Source organism: Scyliorhinus torazame, chromosome 13 (genome assembly GCF_047496885.1).
Source record: "Scyliorhinus torazame isolate Kashiwa2021f chromosome 13, sScyTor2.1, whole genome shotgun sequence".
Taxonomy (NCBI): domain Eukaryota; kingdom Metazoa; phylum Chordata; class Chondrichthyes; order Carcharhiniformes; family Scyliorhinidae; genus Scyliorhinus; species Scyliorhinus torazame.
The window spans coordinates 142333293-142346730 of NC_092719.1; the positions used below are offsets into that span (position 1 = coordinate 142333293).

Consider the following 13438-nt stretch of genomic DNA (forward strand, 5'->3'; position numbering starts at 1 on the left):
CAATATCAAGAACGTGGCAAGTAATGTTCACTCCATACAAGTGTCAGGTAATGACCAGTTCGTACAAGAGAGCAACTAACCATCAATCCTTGATATTGAATGACATTACCATTGTTGAATCCCCATTGAGGGAGTCACCCTTTATCAGACACTGAACACACCATATAAATACTATGGCTACAACAGCAAGTCGGAGGCTAGGAATTTTGTGGTAAGCAACTCATCTCCTGACTCCTCAAAGCCTGCCCATCTACAAGGCACAAGTTAGGAGTATGATGGAATACTCTCCACTTGCCTGGATGAGTGGAGCTCCAACAGTGCTCAAGAAACTCAATGTTATCCAGGACAAAGCAGCCCGCTTGATTGACACCCCATCCTCCACCTCCACATTCACCCGCTCACAACACCAACACACAGTGACATTATGTGTACCATTTACAAGATGCACTGCAGCAACTCATCAAGGTTTCTTTGACAACACTTTCCAAAGTCTCTACCACCTAAAATGACAAGGGCAGAAAATACATGGGAACACCACCACCTGAAATTCCCCTACAAGCCACACACCATCCAGATGTGGAAATATATCACCATTCCTTCACTGTCACTCGATCAAAATCCTCAAAAGCCCTTCCTAACAGCACTCTTGGTGTACATGCACCACATGGACTGCAGCAATTCAAGAGGGCAGCTCACCACCACCTTCCCAAGGGCAATTATGGATGGGCAATAAATACTGACCAAGCCAGCGACACAAAAGAGCAATTATTTTTGAGTGAGGCATGTGTTCAATGCAAACGTTTGTATAAAAATAAACCTCAAAGCCATTTTCATATATGTGGAGTAAGTTTGTACCTTTTGCTCCAAAGAACAGAAAATGTGACTATTAATATGCATTAATACTGCAGTATCTCTGAAGGATATACCTTCAGTGTGACACTGAGGAAAGAAAGAAAATCAGTAGAAAAGCACCAGACATAGATTTTGAATGCAGTCACAATGATTATTCAGAGGAGTCAATATGCTGGGTTAGTACCTTGCAATCCCTGTCGTAACACCATCATGGGAGAAACAGCAGCATGTGTACTGCAACAGGTCAAGGAGAAGACCTGTTGAAGGCAACTAAGAAATAGGCAACAATTAAACCCTGTCAAAACACCCACATCCCAAGAGCATACAAAAATGTCAACAATTCTGGTTGGAGCATTTCGAGTTGTTCCACTGAGACTATACAGTGCAGGGTAATGGGTTAATTCTAATTGTTTAATATGCTAATCTTATACAGTGTACATAGTCACAGCAAGTGCTCTCTTGTACAGCCTTGTGTAAGATGGAGCCAGAGTAGTGTTCCTATAAAGCTTGAGTTTTATATACCTCTGCAAACATATATATTCTATACATGTTTAGCAATACCAAGAATATTATATGGGGGGGGGGGAGCTAAATAATGAATGAAAAGTCTCTACCTCTGCCTGAAACCTTTGTGAAAATCACAGACCTCAACCAAGCAGCAGCAAGGCCGTAATGTTATCGGAGATTTGCCAGATATGCACTGCATAGGGCCTCGCTACGAAAGCAAGCAGTGACCAGGCATGTATGTTATTATATGCAATGAGTGACGCTGCCGATGATATTCTCACCACGCAGGGTATCAAAGCACTGGATACATAATTCATTCTTGGAAAGAATTCCATTTTTGAGCTGGCTAAATTTAACAAATGTACCCAACATCAAGGGGAAAGTGGTGATGTAGTCATAAATTATCTGTGTAGACTTACAGGGAACTGTGCATATGGAAGCTTGAAAGATAAACTGATAAGAGGCAGAATCATTGGGGGGGTATCTGGTGATGCCTTGTCTGACCACTTATCAAGAGAGATCTGTGATTTGAGGTGACAGAAAGAGCCCCATCTCAAAAGCAGCTGACTCCATAGAGTATGTCAAATATTAAAAAAGGGAAAGCTGCCATTAATAAAAAAGCAGGTTGAGACAGCAAGAATGTACATCAACAGCCCCAGCTAACCGTAATTGGTCTGGCAGGGGAAAAAACAGTGGTGAAATTGCCCTACCAAAAAAAAACAAATACCATTTATGCAAAAAAATGGGCCACTTCCAGTTTGTGTGCCATTGCAAGAAGCCTTCAGAAATGGCAAAATCCATGAAGCAGATGATATCCAGGAACCAAGCAGCAGCTACTGGAGTGCTGATACCCTAATGGAGGGAAATAAGACACACTTTAAGTTAGACACAGGTGCAGCTGTTTCAGTCTTTTCCGATGCTGAAATGTGATTGGGCGGGCAAGTTCTCTTCAGCCATCATTCAAAAACTATATGGATGGGAAGGATTGAACTAGAGGACATAGAACTGAGCACAACCCACCAATATTAAGAGGGAAAAAAAGCACTTCCGAATCAGAGTTACTCGCTCTTGAGCAGGAAAGCCTGTACCCACTCGCATCTAATTTGAAGAGTGGAGGAAGGAACTGACAAGTCAAAAAGATCAGCCTAAAAATTTCAACGCTGAATTTCAGGAGCTATTCGCAAGCTTTGGAAAGCTGAAGACCTCATACCACATAGCTCTGCATCCTGGAATGAAGATTCATGACACTAGATTGGGAGTTGTGTTGTAATGTCTGGAGGAATTGGGATTTACACTCATCGATTTCTTTGCAGCTGGTTGTCACTGTTCTTTGGGTGTATTGCCAATACATCCAATGGATCCACAGACGACTAGAGCAATCAAGAAATTTCCACCTCCTCACATCATGTCTGAGCGCCAGAGATTCATGCATGGCTATAGCAAAACCAATTTCAGAAGTTGCTGCCCACTGTTGCTGTGGTCAATGAATCACTATGTAAGCTGTTCAGACAGGTCAGTACGTGGTGCCGGGAGGAAACACGTCAGAGGTAGTTTGAGAACTTTTGAAATTGTTTTGCTATCAAAGAGGTGCTGTTTTCACCTGATATTTCATTTCACTGTGACTCAGCTACCCACTATTATGGCTGCAGGTGTATCTTCTACAGGACTGGGAGCTGTGTTCTTTCAGATATAATGGATGGAAAGCATAGACCAGTTTACTGACAGACTGAACAGAAGATATGTGGAGATCGAGAAAGAAACACTATCTGCAACATGGGTTTACGAGACATTTGAAGATTATGATCCGAAGTCTCAACTTCAAGATAGACACAGATCACAAGCCCTTAGCAATTATAAGGAGTTGAAAAGATGCCTCCGTGAATACAATTCAGACATAGGTTGGTGAAGTTTGATACAAAGACATGGTGTGTTTTGAGAAAGCAGCAGATGCTTTGTTCCGTATTCAGTGGTAAGGTCTGAACTAAGTGATGTAACTTTGGAAACCTTTTTATTGGCAATAACCACAACTCAGTGACGAGGTGAAATCAGAGATGCACAGAATTCTGATGAAGAATGTACTTGGGTCAGAGAGTACTGTGTCAAAGGATGGCCAGCATCCATCACTCAATCCCATTCTCAGCCAGTGCTATGAACAGAGGACACCTCAATGTAATTAATGATTTACTCATTTATGACAAGCGAATAGTCATGCCAAGAGTCCTGAGACTCGACATACAATTGCATCAAGGACTTTTGAGCATCACAAAATGCCAAGTCAGAACTAAATATTCTTTTTGGTGGCCCAGTCTCCCAAAGTTGATGGAAGAGATGATATGAAGATGATGATGTTACTTATGCTACTCTTCATCAGGAGACAAGAGAGTCATTAATATCATGTGCCTTTCTTCATGACCATGGGAATATCTTGGGATGGACCTCTTTGAGCACAGAGATAAGATGTTCTTGATTGTAGTAGAGTACTAATCCAGATGGCTACAAGTAGAGCAACTGCAGGGTCAGATCTCAGAAGCGGTAATTACATTGCTGAAGAAGATATCTGTAACATGGAATCCCAGACCTTGCAATCTTAGGCAATGTACCACAGTTCGCCAGCGGATACATTCACAGCATTGTATAGATTTGTCCATCTTACCAGCTAACCAAGATACGCTCAAGCCAATGGTGAAGCTGAAAGAGGAGTGCGGAGAATGAAAGTATTGCTGAAGAAGAACAATGCCATTCAATCTTCATTTCTGAGCTTTTGTTCAATGTCACTCCAAAATGGTCTCTATGTGACCTCCTTGTGGAAAGAGACTGAGAACTCAACTCTCTCTCTCTCGCACAATCACATGGGTGCGCACGCACACTCTATCTCATGCCAGAGGTACAAGCTGATGACTTGGTCAAAGTGAGAGGGGAAGAGGACAAATATTGTTCCAGCATTGAACCTGCCAAACCTAACCAGAAGAGCCAATTTGGATCCGAGACCAAACTCACTATGGACAAGTGGTTCAACAGACACCATGGTCACGGCATCCAAACTGAGCACTTTACGGTGAGATGGTACAGATGTGCACTTGTTGCTGTACAGAAACAGTCTCTTGCCCTGTGGAAGCTGTCATCTATCCAATCGAACTGTCCAGAAATGCCGTATTTATCCACCAATCCAGATGGCAGCCTGACAGGTGAACCTGAGTCATCTACCAGCTCCCCTTTGGTCCGGAAGAGTCTGAGGCTGTCTGCAGAACTCCGCCCCCTCCCCCGGGTCCCCTACAGCGGCGGAGATCCCACAGTGGTCGTACTTATAAAAGGAAGAGGACCTAAGAGAAGAAAATAAGATTATGGACTGCAACACACCTGTGTGGTTTGTTTGATCTTTGCATTATAGAAATGGGAATTAGAGGACAGTAGGTTAATTCTAACTGTTTAATATACTAATCGTGCTCTGTACATCACCACAGGAAGTAATATAACATCACTTGATTTTCTCTCTTGTAGAAGATGTCACCAGAGCAGTGGGATGAGTTCCAATAAAGCTTGTGTTTTATATTTCTGTAGGCTCATTATAGAGTCTTTAATAGTCAAACAATACCAACAATATTACATAATGACCAAGGATTCCTTGGCTTTGACACTTTCTGCTAGAATTAATGGAGATTGTTGTTACACCGTAAATGACAATTCTGTTTTTTTGTTTGGGAAGTGTAGCTATTGGGCAACACTGACAATAAGGAATCCTGCAGATCCTTTGTGTGTTAAATAATTATTGATTTGCAAGATGTTCTTTGTGCTGTACAAAAAGCAAGGGGATGCGTGCTGTGCCATGCAATACGTTTTATAGAAGCCAGTGATATGTTTTCTATATAAGCATGTGTTCTGATACAACATTCCCTATACCAACAACAAAAATGCAACCACTTCTAGGCCATTTAAGCCTGGAAGTACAGACTCCAACTGTGACTATTTCAATGCCTTTTCTTAGTTACTCGAAGCATTCTCAAAAAAAATGAACGTGGTTCTTTTGTGTAATAAAATCCACTATAGTGTTGTTTGCATCATCTCCATTAATTTTGTTTTGATATCAAATTATAATTGAATTAAAAATGTGAATCACCTTAATACCATTACTTTTTTTTCATGGTAGGCACCCATCAGGACAGGATTATTATGATTCAAATGACTTCTTAGGATTGCAAACTGAAATGGACAGAGAAGAATTAGAATATGAGGTGAGCTCATTTTATGGAGGTCGGCAACACTGTTACATCTGATGTTTCTTAATTTTACTGTAAAATATTTAGATGGCATTCTTGACCTTTCACACTTAGTCCTGCACTTGGTTGATTCACACCATTTTTCCTCATGTACATAATTGACGATTTGTACTTAATAATTATGTTAATTGTGCAGGTGGCAGCAGAATCTATCATTTATTTTGCAAAGGACAAAATAGAAATATTTCAATCCACTTTGTCAAAACTGCCTTTAAGGAAAACAGGGCATACATCGTTATTTTTTGGTCTGTAATGTTTAATCAATAGAATCTTTAATTATAATATCAGCTATGGAGATTAGATCACGAGTAGATGCAAGTCGATATAATGGTGAAGTACGCCACTTCTTTCGAGGACTGATGCTAACATATTCCACAATTGATGTGTTAATAATTCTTCACTCTCTTCTATCAGGCTTTTGATAGTAATGTGCTCTCCAGAAGATTAAGCTTTGGCTCCTGTTACATTTGATATATTTTGAAACATCATAAATTGCAAAATCTCCAACTGTCATTAACTGTATAACAAGTTGGAATATTTCTATTTTCAAGTAATTAATTTTCAAAGTTGCTGCTTTTTTATTATAAATCATCAACACATCAAAGCACCAGCTGAAATCAACACAGAAATTGTAATAGTTAATAATTACATTGCAACAGTAATGTGTTATATGAAAAGGAAAAATATCAAACATAAATGGTGAACTTTTTACTGTTCATTCCTTTGTGATGATGTGAGCCAAGCCATTAATAATGGTGACTTTGATATACTGTTTGGTGGCAAAAGGTGAGCGGTGCAATGACAAAGGCAGCTGAGCATTGGGAAACTCTTAATGACCTGATAATATGTCTTGAGCCACTAAAGAAGCTTGTTCAAATCTTGGAAGACTAAGATCAATGGAGAGGTCAAAGTACTAACAAAGCAGAGCTCCAGTACCTTTCTCAGTTACTTTTTGTTGTCCGTTGATAAATGCTTTTGAACAGACCACAGAGACACTTGTTCCATTTACTGTAATGGAAATGTCGAACCGTGCAAGAAAAATATCGAGTCAGCCTTATGGGGTTTCTCTCCAATGGACGTGCTTGGAATTTAATTGTGGTAGCTATTGTTGAAACCTCTCAAATCAACAGTTTAGTGCAAACAAGCTGGATAGGCAAACGGTATTTCAATTTTTAAAAATGCATTTTTAAGGAGCTGAGGGATGCATTAACATATGATATGAATTTTGTTGTCAAGGACGACTTTTAGTCAAATCTCTCTGACGTACCTTTGTAAGTATTGGTATCTTCTGGATAGCAAAATAACAGAAAATATTCACTTTGTGTCAAAAGTTATCCTGATATAAGTCTTCAACACATTAACATTTTAATATTTTCTATAGTAGATCAAGTTTCATATTATCTTCGAAATATATATTAGAGGTGCAGGTACATAAAATTATTGTGCACAATAAATTAGTGTACAGAGAATCGAAAGTTCATAAAACAGACGAGTTGCATGTGTTTTGAGCAACTCCTAAGGGACTACATATAAGTCCTGGAACATACAGAACACCAAAGAAGTGAATTGGGAAACACCACCAAACTTTAGTTAGTTCTACCTGAAATGCATTCTCTGAGGAACATGCTACAAAATTAAACTCTGTTTAAAAGCGTATTAGATATTTGCCTGAAGCATAACGATTGTAATTTTTTTTAAACTTCTACAAATTAATTCCACGTCAGAGTTCCAAAATATGCCTTTTGTTTGTTGCCTTTCCAGTTACTGTACACCATATTGGTTGGTAAAATCCTAAAATGCAGCTTATAGTTGGTAGGAGATTACAAGGGTGTTCTTGTAAACAACCCTCAATAGGTTGAAGGGAGTTGGATGGCACTATGACCCTGCCTAACATTGATTAATGACCAAATTGAAATTCAAGAGCCCCAAGCAGTGGGTAATATTTACCATTTTATTACCTGAAATGGAATAACTTCCATCACATTTAATAGGCTTATAGCTGTCATTCCTTTCTGCAGTTGATATCAAAGCTAATCAACTGGATTTTGTTTCTCAAGATACTGTTTTGCCACTTTTCAAATAATTTATGAAAAAGAACACTTATCAAATTGATTGAGCATGTATAAAAATCAGCAGATATGTCAGTGACACCTTATCTAGCAAATTACACATGTTGGCAAATCTAGGACAAAGATTGCTGGTCTGCCTGTCTCTGCTTGGCAGCTGTCATGCAAAGCTGTCAATAAATAATGTATTTTTCAATTGTCTTAATGGCTCTCCAACACTTAGTGATATACATACCTCTCAGTCATCTGCAATCGGAATATGCAGTTATAGTGAGACACACACCTTCTTGTCAAATGCAGTTACACCAGATCTCTGGTGCTATATGGTACAGACTTTGATGTGTCATGCATTAGCTACAACTCCTTGCATTACAATCCAATTCCGATATTTAATTTTTGTTGTGGATTGCAGTTTCTGTGATGCATTCTAGCCCAATTTGTAATTTCAAGAGAAGTCCAATATCTTCTCTTGATCAATATCCTCTCACAGTGTTTATACAGGAAATATTGGGCTGCACTCTCCGCTCCCCTAGCCGCATGTTTCTCGGTGACACGCTGTTCGCTGGCAGTGGGATTCTCTACTCCCGTTGCTTGTCAATGGGATTTCCTATTGAAAACACCTCATGCCGCCTGGAAACCCGCTGGCAGGGTGCGCTGCTGGCAGGAGCAGAGAATACTGGCCATTGTTCTTTTTTTTTTAAATCTGTTTCTTCAAGTTTTCCAATAGATCTTTACAAAACACTCCAAAAAGGAAAGAAAATATACATAAGAAAAATAAAAAGGGAGGCCTTACGCCATCCCCTCCAACAACTTAAATCCCTAAACATTAAACTATCTAACAAACTAAGAACAAAAATGGTGCAAACGCCCCTTACAATAATAAAAACAAGCCAAAACACCCCCCCCCCCCCGACCCTTCTCCCCCCTGGGTTGCTGCTGCTGTTGACCTCCGCCTAACGTTCCATGAGAAAGTCTAGGAACGGTTGCCACCGCCTGGAGAACCCCTGCACAGACCCTCACAAGGAAAACGTTATCCTCTCCAACTTGATGAACCCTGCCATGTCATTAATCCAAGCCTCCACACTTGGGGGTTTCGCATCCCTTCAGAGTAGTAGGATCCTCCTCTGGGCTGCCAAGGACACAAAGGCCAGAACTCCAACCTCTTTCGGCTCCTGTACTCCCGGCTCATCTGATACCCCGAATATTGCTATCCCCCAGCTCGGCTTTACCCGAGTGTCTAAGACTTTGGACATGGCCTTTGCAAAGTCCTTCCAGAACCCCTCTAGCACTGGGCACGGCCAGAACATATGGGCATGATTTGCTGGGCTCCCCGAGCATTTCACGCATCTGTCCTCCACCCCAAAAAACTTGCACATCCTCGCCCCTGTCATATGTGCCCTGTGAACCACTTTGAACTGGATCAGGCAAAGTCTGGCACAAGACGAGGAGGAGTTAACCTTGCCCAGGGCCTCCGCCCAGAAGCCCTCATCCAGTTCCTCGCCCACCTCCTCCTCCCACTTGCCCTTCAGCTCCTCCACCGAGGCTTCCTCCGCCTCCTGTAGCTCCTGGTAAATCACCGAGAACTTACCCTCTCCGATCCACACACCCGAAATCACCCTGTCCTGTATCCTCCGTGCGGGAAGCAGCGGAAATTTCCTTACCTGCCTTTTCACAAACGCCCTCACCTGCAAGTACCTAAAAACATTTCCGCGGGGTAACCCAAATTTCTCCTCCAGCGCCCCCAGGCTAGCAAAAGCCCCGTCGATAAGTAGGTCCCCCATCCTTTTAATTCCTGCCCAATGCCAGCTTAGGAATCCGCCATCTATCCTGCCCAGTGTAAACCTATGATTATTCCGTATTGGGGACCAGATTGAGTCCCCCAACTCACCCCTGTGCCATCTCCACTGCCCCCAGATCCTCAGTGTCGCCGCCACCACCAGCTCATGGTGTACCGTGTCGACGGTAGCGGCAAAGGTGCCGTCACAAACGCTCCCAAGCTAGTGCCCACGCATGACGCCGCCTCTAACCTTTTCCAAGCCATCCCCTCTCCCTCCATTACCCATTTCCAAATCATTGCCACACTGGCTGCCCAGTATAACTATACAGGTTCGGTATCACCAGCCCACCCCTGTCCCGACTATGCTCCAGAAACAGCCTCTTGACCCTCGGGGTCTTACTTGCCCATACTAACCCCATAATGCTCCTGCTTACTCGCTTAAAAAAGGCCTCGGGGATGAGGATGGGCAGGCACTGGAACACAAACAGGAACCTGGGGAGGACTGTCATCTTAACGGACTGCACCCTGCCTGCCAGGGAGAGTGGCAACACATCCCATCTCCTCAAGTCTTCCTCCATCTGGTCTAACAAACGCACCAAATTAAGCTTATGCAGGGCCCCCCAGCTCCTGGCCACCTGGATACCTAAATATCGGAAACTCCTCTCCGCCCTCTTAAGCGGCAGCTCCTCCAGTCCCCTTTCCTGGCCCCTCGCATGCACCACAAAGAGCTCACTCTTCCCCACGTTAAACTTGTAGCCTGAGAAGTCCCCAAACTCCCGAAGGATCCGCATGACCTCTACCATCCCCTCCACTGGATCTGCGATGTACAAAAGCAGGTCATTGGCATACAACGAGACCCGATGTTCCTCCCCTCCCCGGACCAACCCCCTCCAGTTTCTAGATTCCCTCAAAGCCATGGCCAACGGCTCACTTGCCAAAACAATCAACAGAGGGGACAGGGGACACCCACGGTACAACCTAAAATATTCTGATCTCCGCCGGTTCATAAATCCTCTCGCCACCTGGGCCTGGTATAACAATTTGACCCACCCTATGAACCCCTCCCCGAATCCAAACCTGCCAAGCACTTCCCATAGGTACTCCCACTCCACCCGATCAAAGGCCTTCTCCGCGTCCATTGCCGCCACCACTTCTGCCTCCCCACCCTCCGAGGGCATCATAATCACATTCAGCAGCCTCCGCACATTTGCATTTAGCTGCCTTCCCTTCATGAACCCCGTCTGGTCCTCGTGTATCACTCCCGGAACACAATCCTCAATCCTTGCGGCTAGGACCTTTGCCAGCAACTTGGCATCTACATTAAGGAGCGAGATCGGCCTATACGAGCTACACTGCAGCGGATCCTTGGCCCGCTTGAGTATCAGCGAGATCAGTGCCTGAGACATTGTCGGGGGGAGAATCCCTACCTCCCTCGCCTCGTTGAAGGTTCTCATCAGCAGCGGACACAGCAGATCTACAAACTTCCTGTAGAATTCCACCGGGAACCCATCAGGCCCCAGGGCCTTGCCCGCCTGCATGCTCCCCAACCCCGTAACCAGCTCCCCTATCCCAACCGGGACCCCCAAGCCTTCCACTTGCCCCTCCTCCACTCTCTGGAACCTCAAATGGTCCAGGAACCGCTGCATCCCCCCCCCCCCCCCCCCGCTTCCGGGGGTTCTGATTTGTACAGGTTCCCATAAAAATCCCTGAATATCTCATTTATTTTAGCCGAACTCCGCACCGTGTTCCCCCCTCCGTCCCTGATTCCTCCAATTTCCCTCGCCGCCTCCCTCTTGCGTAGCCTCCCGTGGTCAACAAATCAAATTCCGTTTGGAGGCTCCTTCAGCAGCCCCTCTTCAGGGGAATCCGCATACCTCCTATCCACCCTTAATATCTCCCCTGTCGTGTTGGGTGTTCTGGTTCACAAACAAGCCAACCATGCTGGAAGTGGTGTAACGCTATTTTATTAACTGTTCAACTATGCTAACATACTGTAAATGTGGGTATAAGCAACACCAGCTTAACTGTGGACCCTTTCCCATCACTAGCTATGGTGAGGCACTCAGCACATGGTGAATGTCTATGATGCAGGCTTTGATCTCTGTGCTCTGAGCTGGCTGCTGCTAGAATGAGCGGGAACTCTCCTGTCCCCTGTCTTTATAGTGCTTGTGCTCTCACTGGTGATTGGCTGCAGTGTTATGTATGCTGGTTGGTCCTACTGCATGTCCATCAGTGTGTGTATGTGATTGCACCATAATGTACTGATGTATGTTATGACATCCCCCTTTTTTTTTTCATAGAACATGTGCCTATGTGAGAATAAATAGCGTGTAATGAGTGTATCTGACCATGTGTGTGCAGTATTTACATAACTATGTACATGAGGCTAGTCTATATACACGGGAAGGTGCCTGGTGCAGAGAAAAGAAAGACAAGGTGTTACACCAACAACAAAACTGATAACTCAGCATGCACTTCATGAACCCTGCATCGTCCCAATTTGGGACATAGACATTCACCAGCACCACCCGGGTTCCCTGCAGCCTACCACTCACTGTCACATATCGACCCCCATTATCAGCCACAATGTTCAGCGCCTCGAATGACACCCGCTTACTCACCAGGATTGCAACCCCTCTATTCTTCGCATCCAGCCCCGAATGAAAGACCTGCCCCACCCATCCCTTTCTCAGCCTGATCTGATCCACCACCTTCAAGTGGGTCTCCTGCAACATAGCAACGTCTGCCTTCAGTCCCTTTAAGTGCGTGAACACCCGGGCCCTCTTGACAGGCACGTTCAGGCCCCTCACGTTCCATGTGATCAGCCGGATCGGCGGACTAGCCATCTCCTTTCTTAGGCCAGCCAGGTGCCCACGCCTCCCACACTCTCCAGTCCCCCAGGTGGAGGACCCCTGCCCCGTCTCTCCCTCTTACCTCCAGCTCCTCTTTGGTCAATGCAGCAGCAACCCTGCCCCCCCGGCTAGAAAACTGTCTAGCCCCCTTGCTCACCCCATTGCACTCCCATAAGTCAGCTGACTCCTGCTGACCCCAGACCCTCCCACCTCTGCCAACGATCTCCCGTTTAGATTCCCTGTCAAAGTCCCTCCCTCCCCCTTCAATTCGATACGGACACCCCTCCGGCACCGCCCCTCCCGTCGGGCCACGTCCCCCCTTCTTTAGCGTGGGAAAAAAGGCAGCGATTTTCTACCTGGGCTGGCCCCGCCCCCTGTGGCGCAGCTCCTTCCTCCTGCAATCTCTCCCCAATTCCCAATGACCCAAGGCCTCCTGCCCCCCTCCCACCTTCGAACGCGAGGAGCGGCCCCTCCAAAATAATACCCCTGCCCATTAAAACACACACATCACATCCAATCCCCCTTCCCATTCCCCAGCTTTCCCAAAACCCACAGCAAACCATTAGTTCGAGTCCAATTTTTCATTCTGAATAAAGGTCCACGCATATCGAAATAATGGTGGCGGTCCTGAAAAGTGACCCACAATCACGCTGGCTGCAACAGCCCGAACTTCACCCCCTTTCGGTGGAGAAACGCCTTGGCCCGGTTGAATCTTGCACTCTTCTTGGCCAGCTCTGCACTCCAGTCTTGGTAGATGCGGATCTCTGTATTCTCCCACCTACTGCTCCGTTCTTTCTTCGCCCATCTCAGGACGCACTCTCTGTCCTTGAAGCGGTGAAACCTCACCACTACGGCCCTTGGCGGCTCATTTGCCTTAGGCCTCCTTGCCAGGACTCTGTGAGCCCAATCCAAGGGGCCTCGGGAAGGCTCCCATGCCCATTAGCGTGTTCAGCATCACGGCTACATATGTCCCGATGTCCGACCTCTCCACACCTTCAGGGAGATCCAGAATCCGGAGATTCTTCCTCCTCGACCTGTTCTCCAGGTCCTCAAACTTTTCCTGCCACTTTTTATGCAGCGCCTCGTGTGCCTCCACTTTCACCGCCAGGC

General features: G+C 45.0%; 1 protein-coding gene across 3 annotated transcripts in view; it reads left to right on the forward strand.

Annotated features, from left to right (window-relative positions):
• Positions 1 to 13438, forward strand: part of pdzrn3b (PDZ domain containing RING finger 3b) — a 409349-nt gene that overhangs the window by 363259 nt on the left and 32652 nt on the right. For all 3 annotated transcript variants that reach the window (XM_072472228.1, XM_072472227.1, XM_072472230.1), the window contains one exon: positions 5504 to 5588. In XM_072472228.1, the coding sequence (XP_072328329.1) occupies positions 5504 to 5588 (85 nt within the window). The remainder of the gene's footprint in view (positions 1 to 5503; positions 5589 to 13438) is intronic.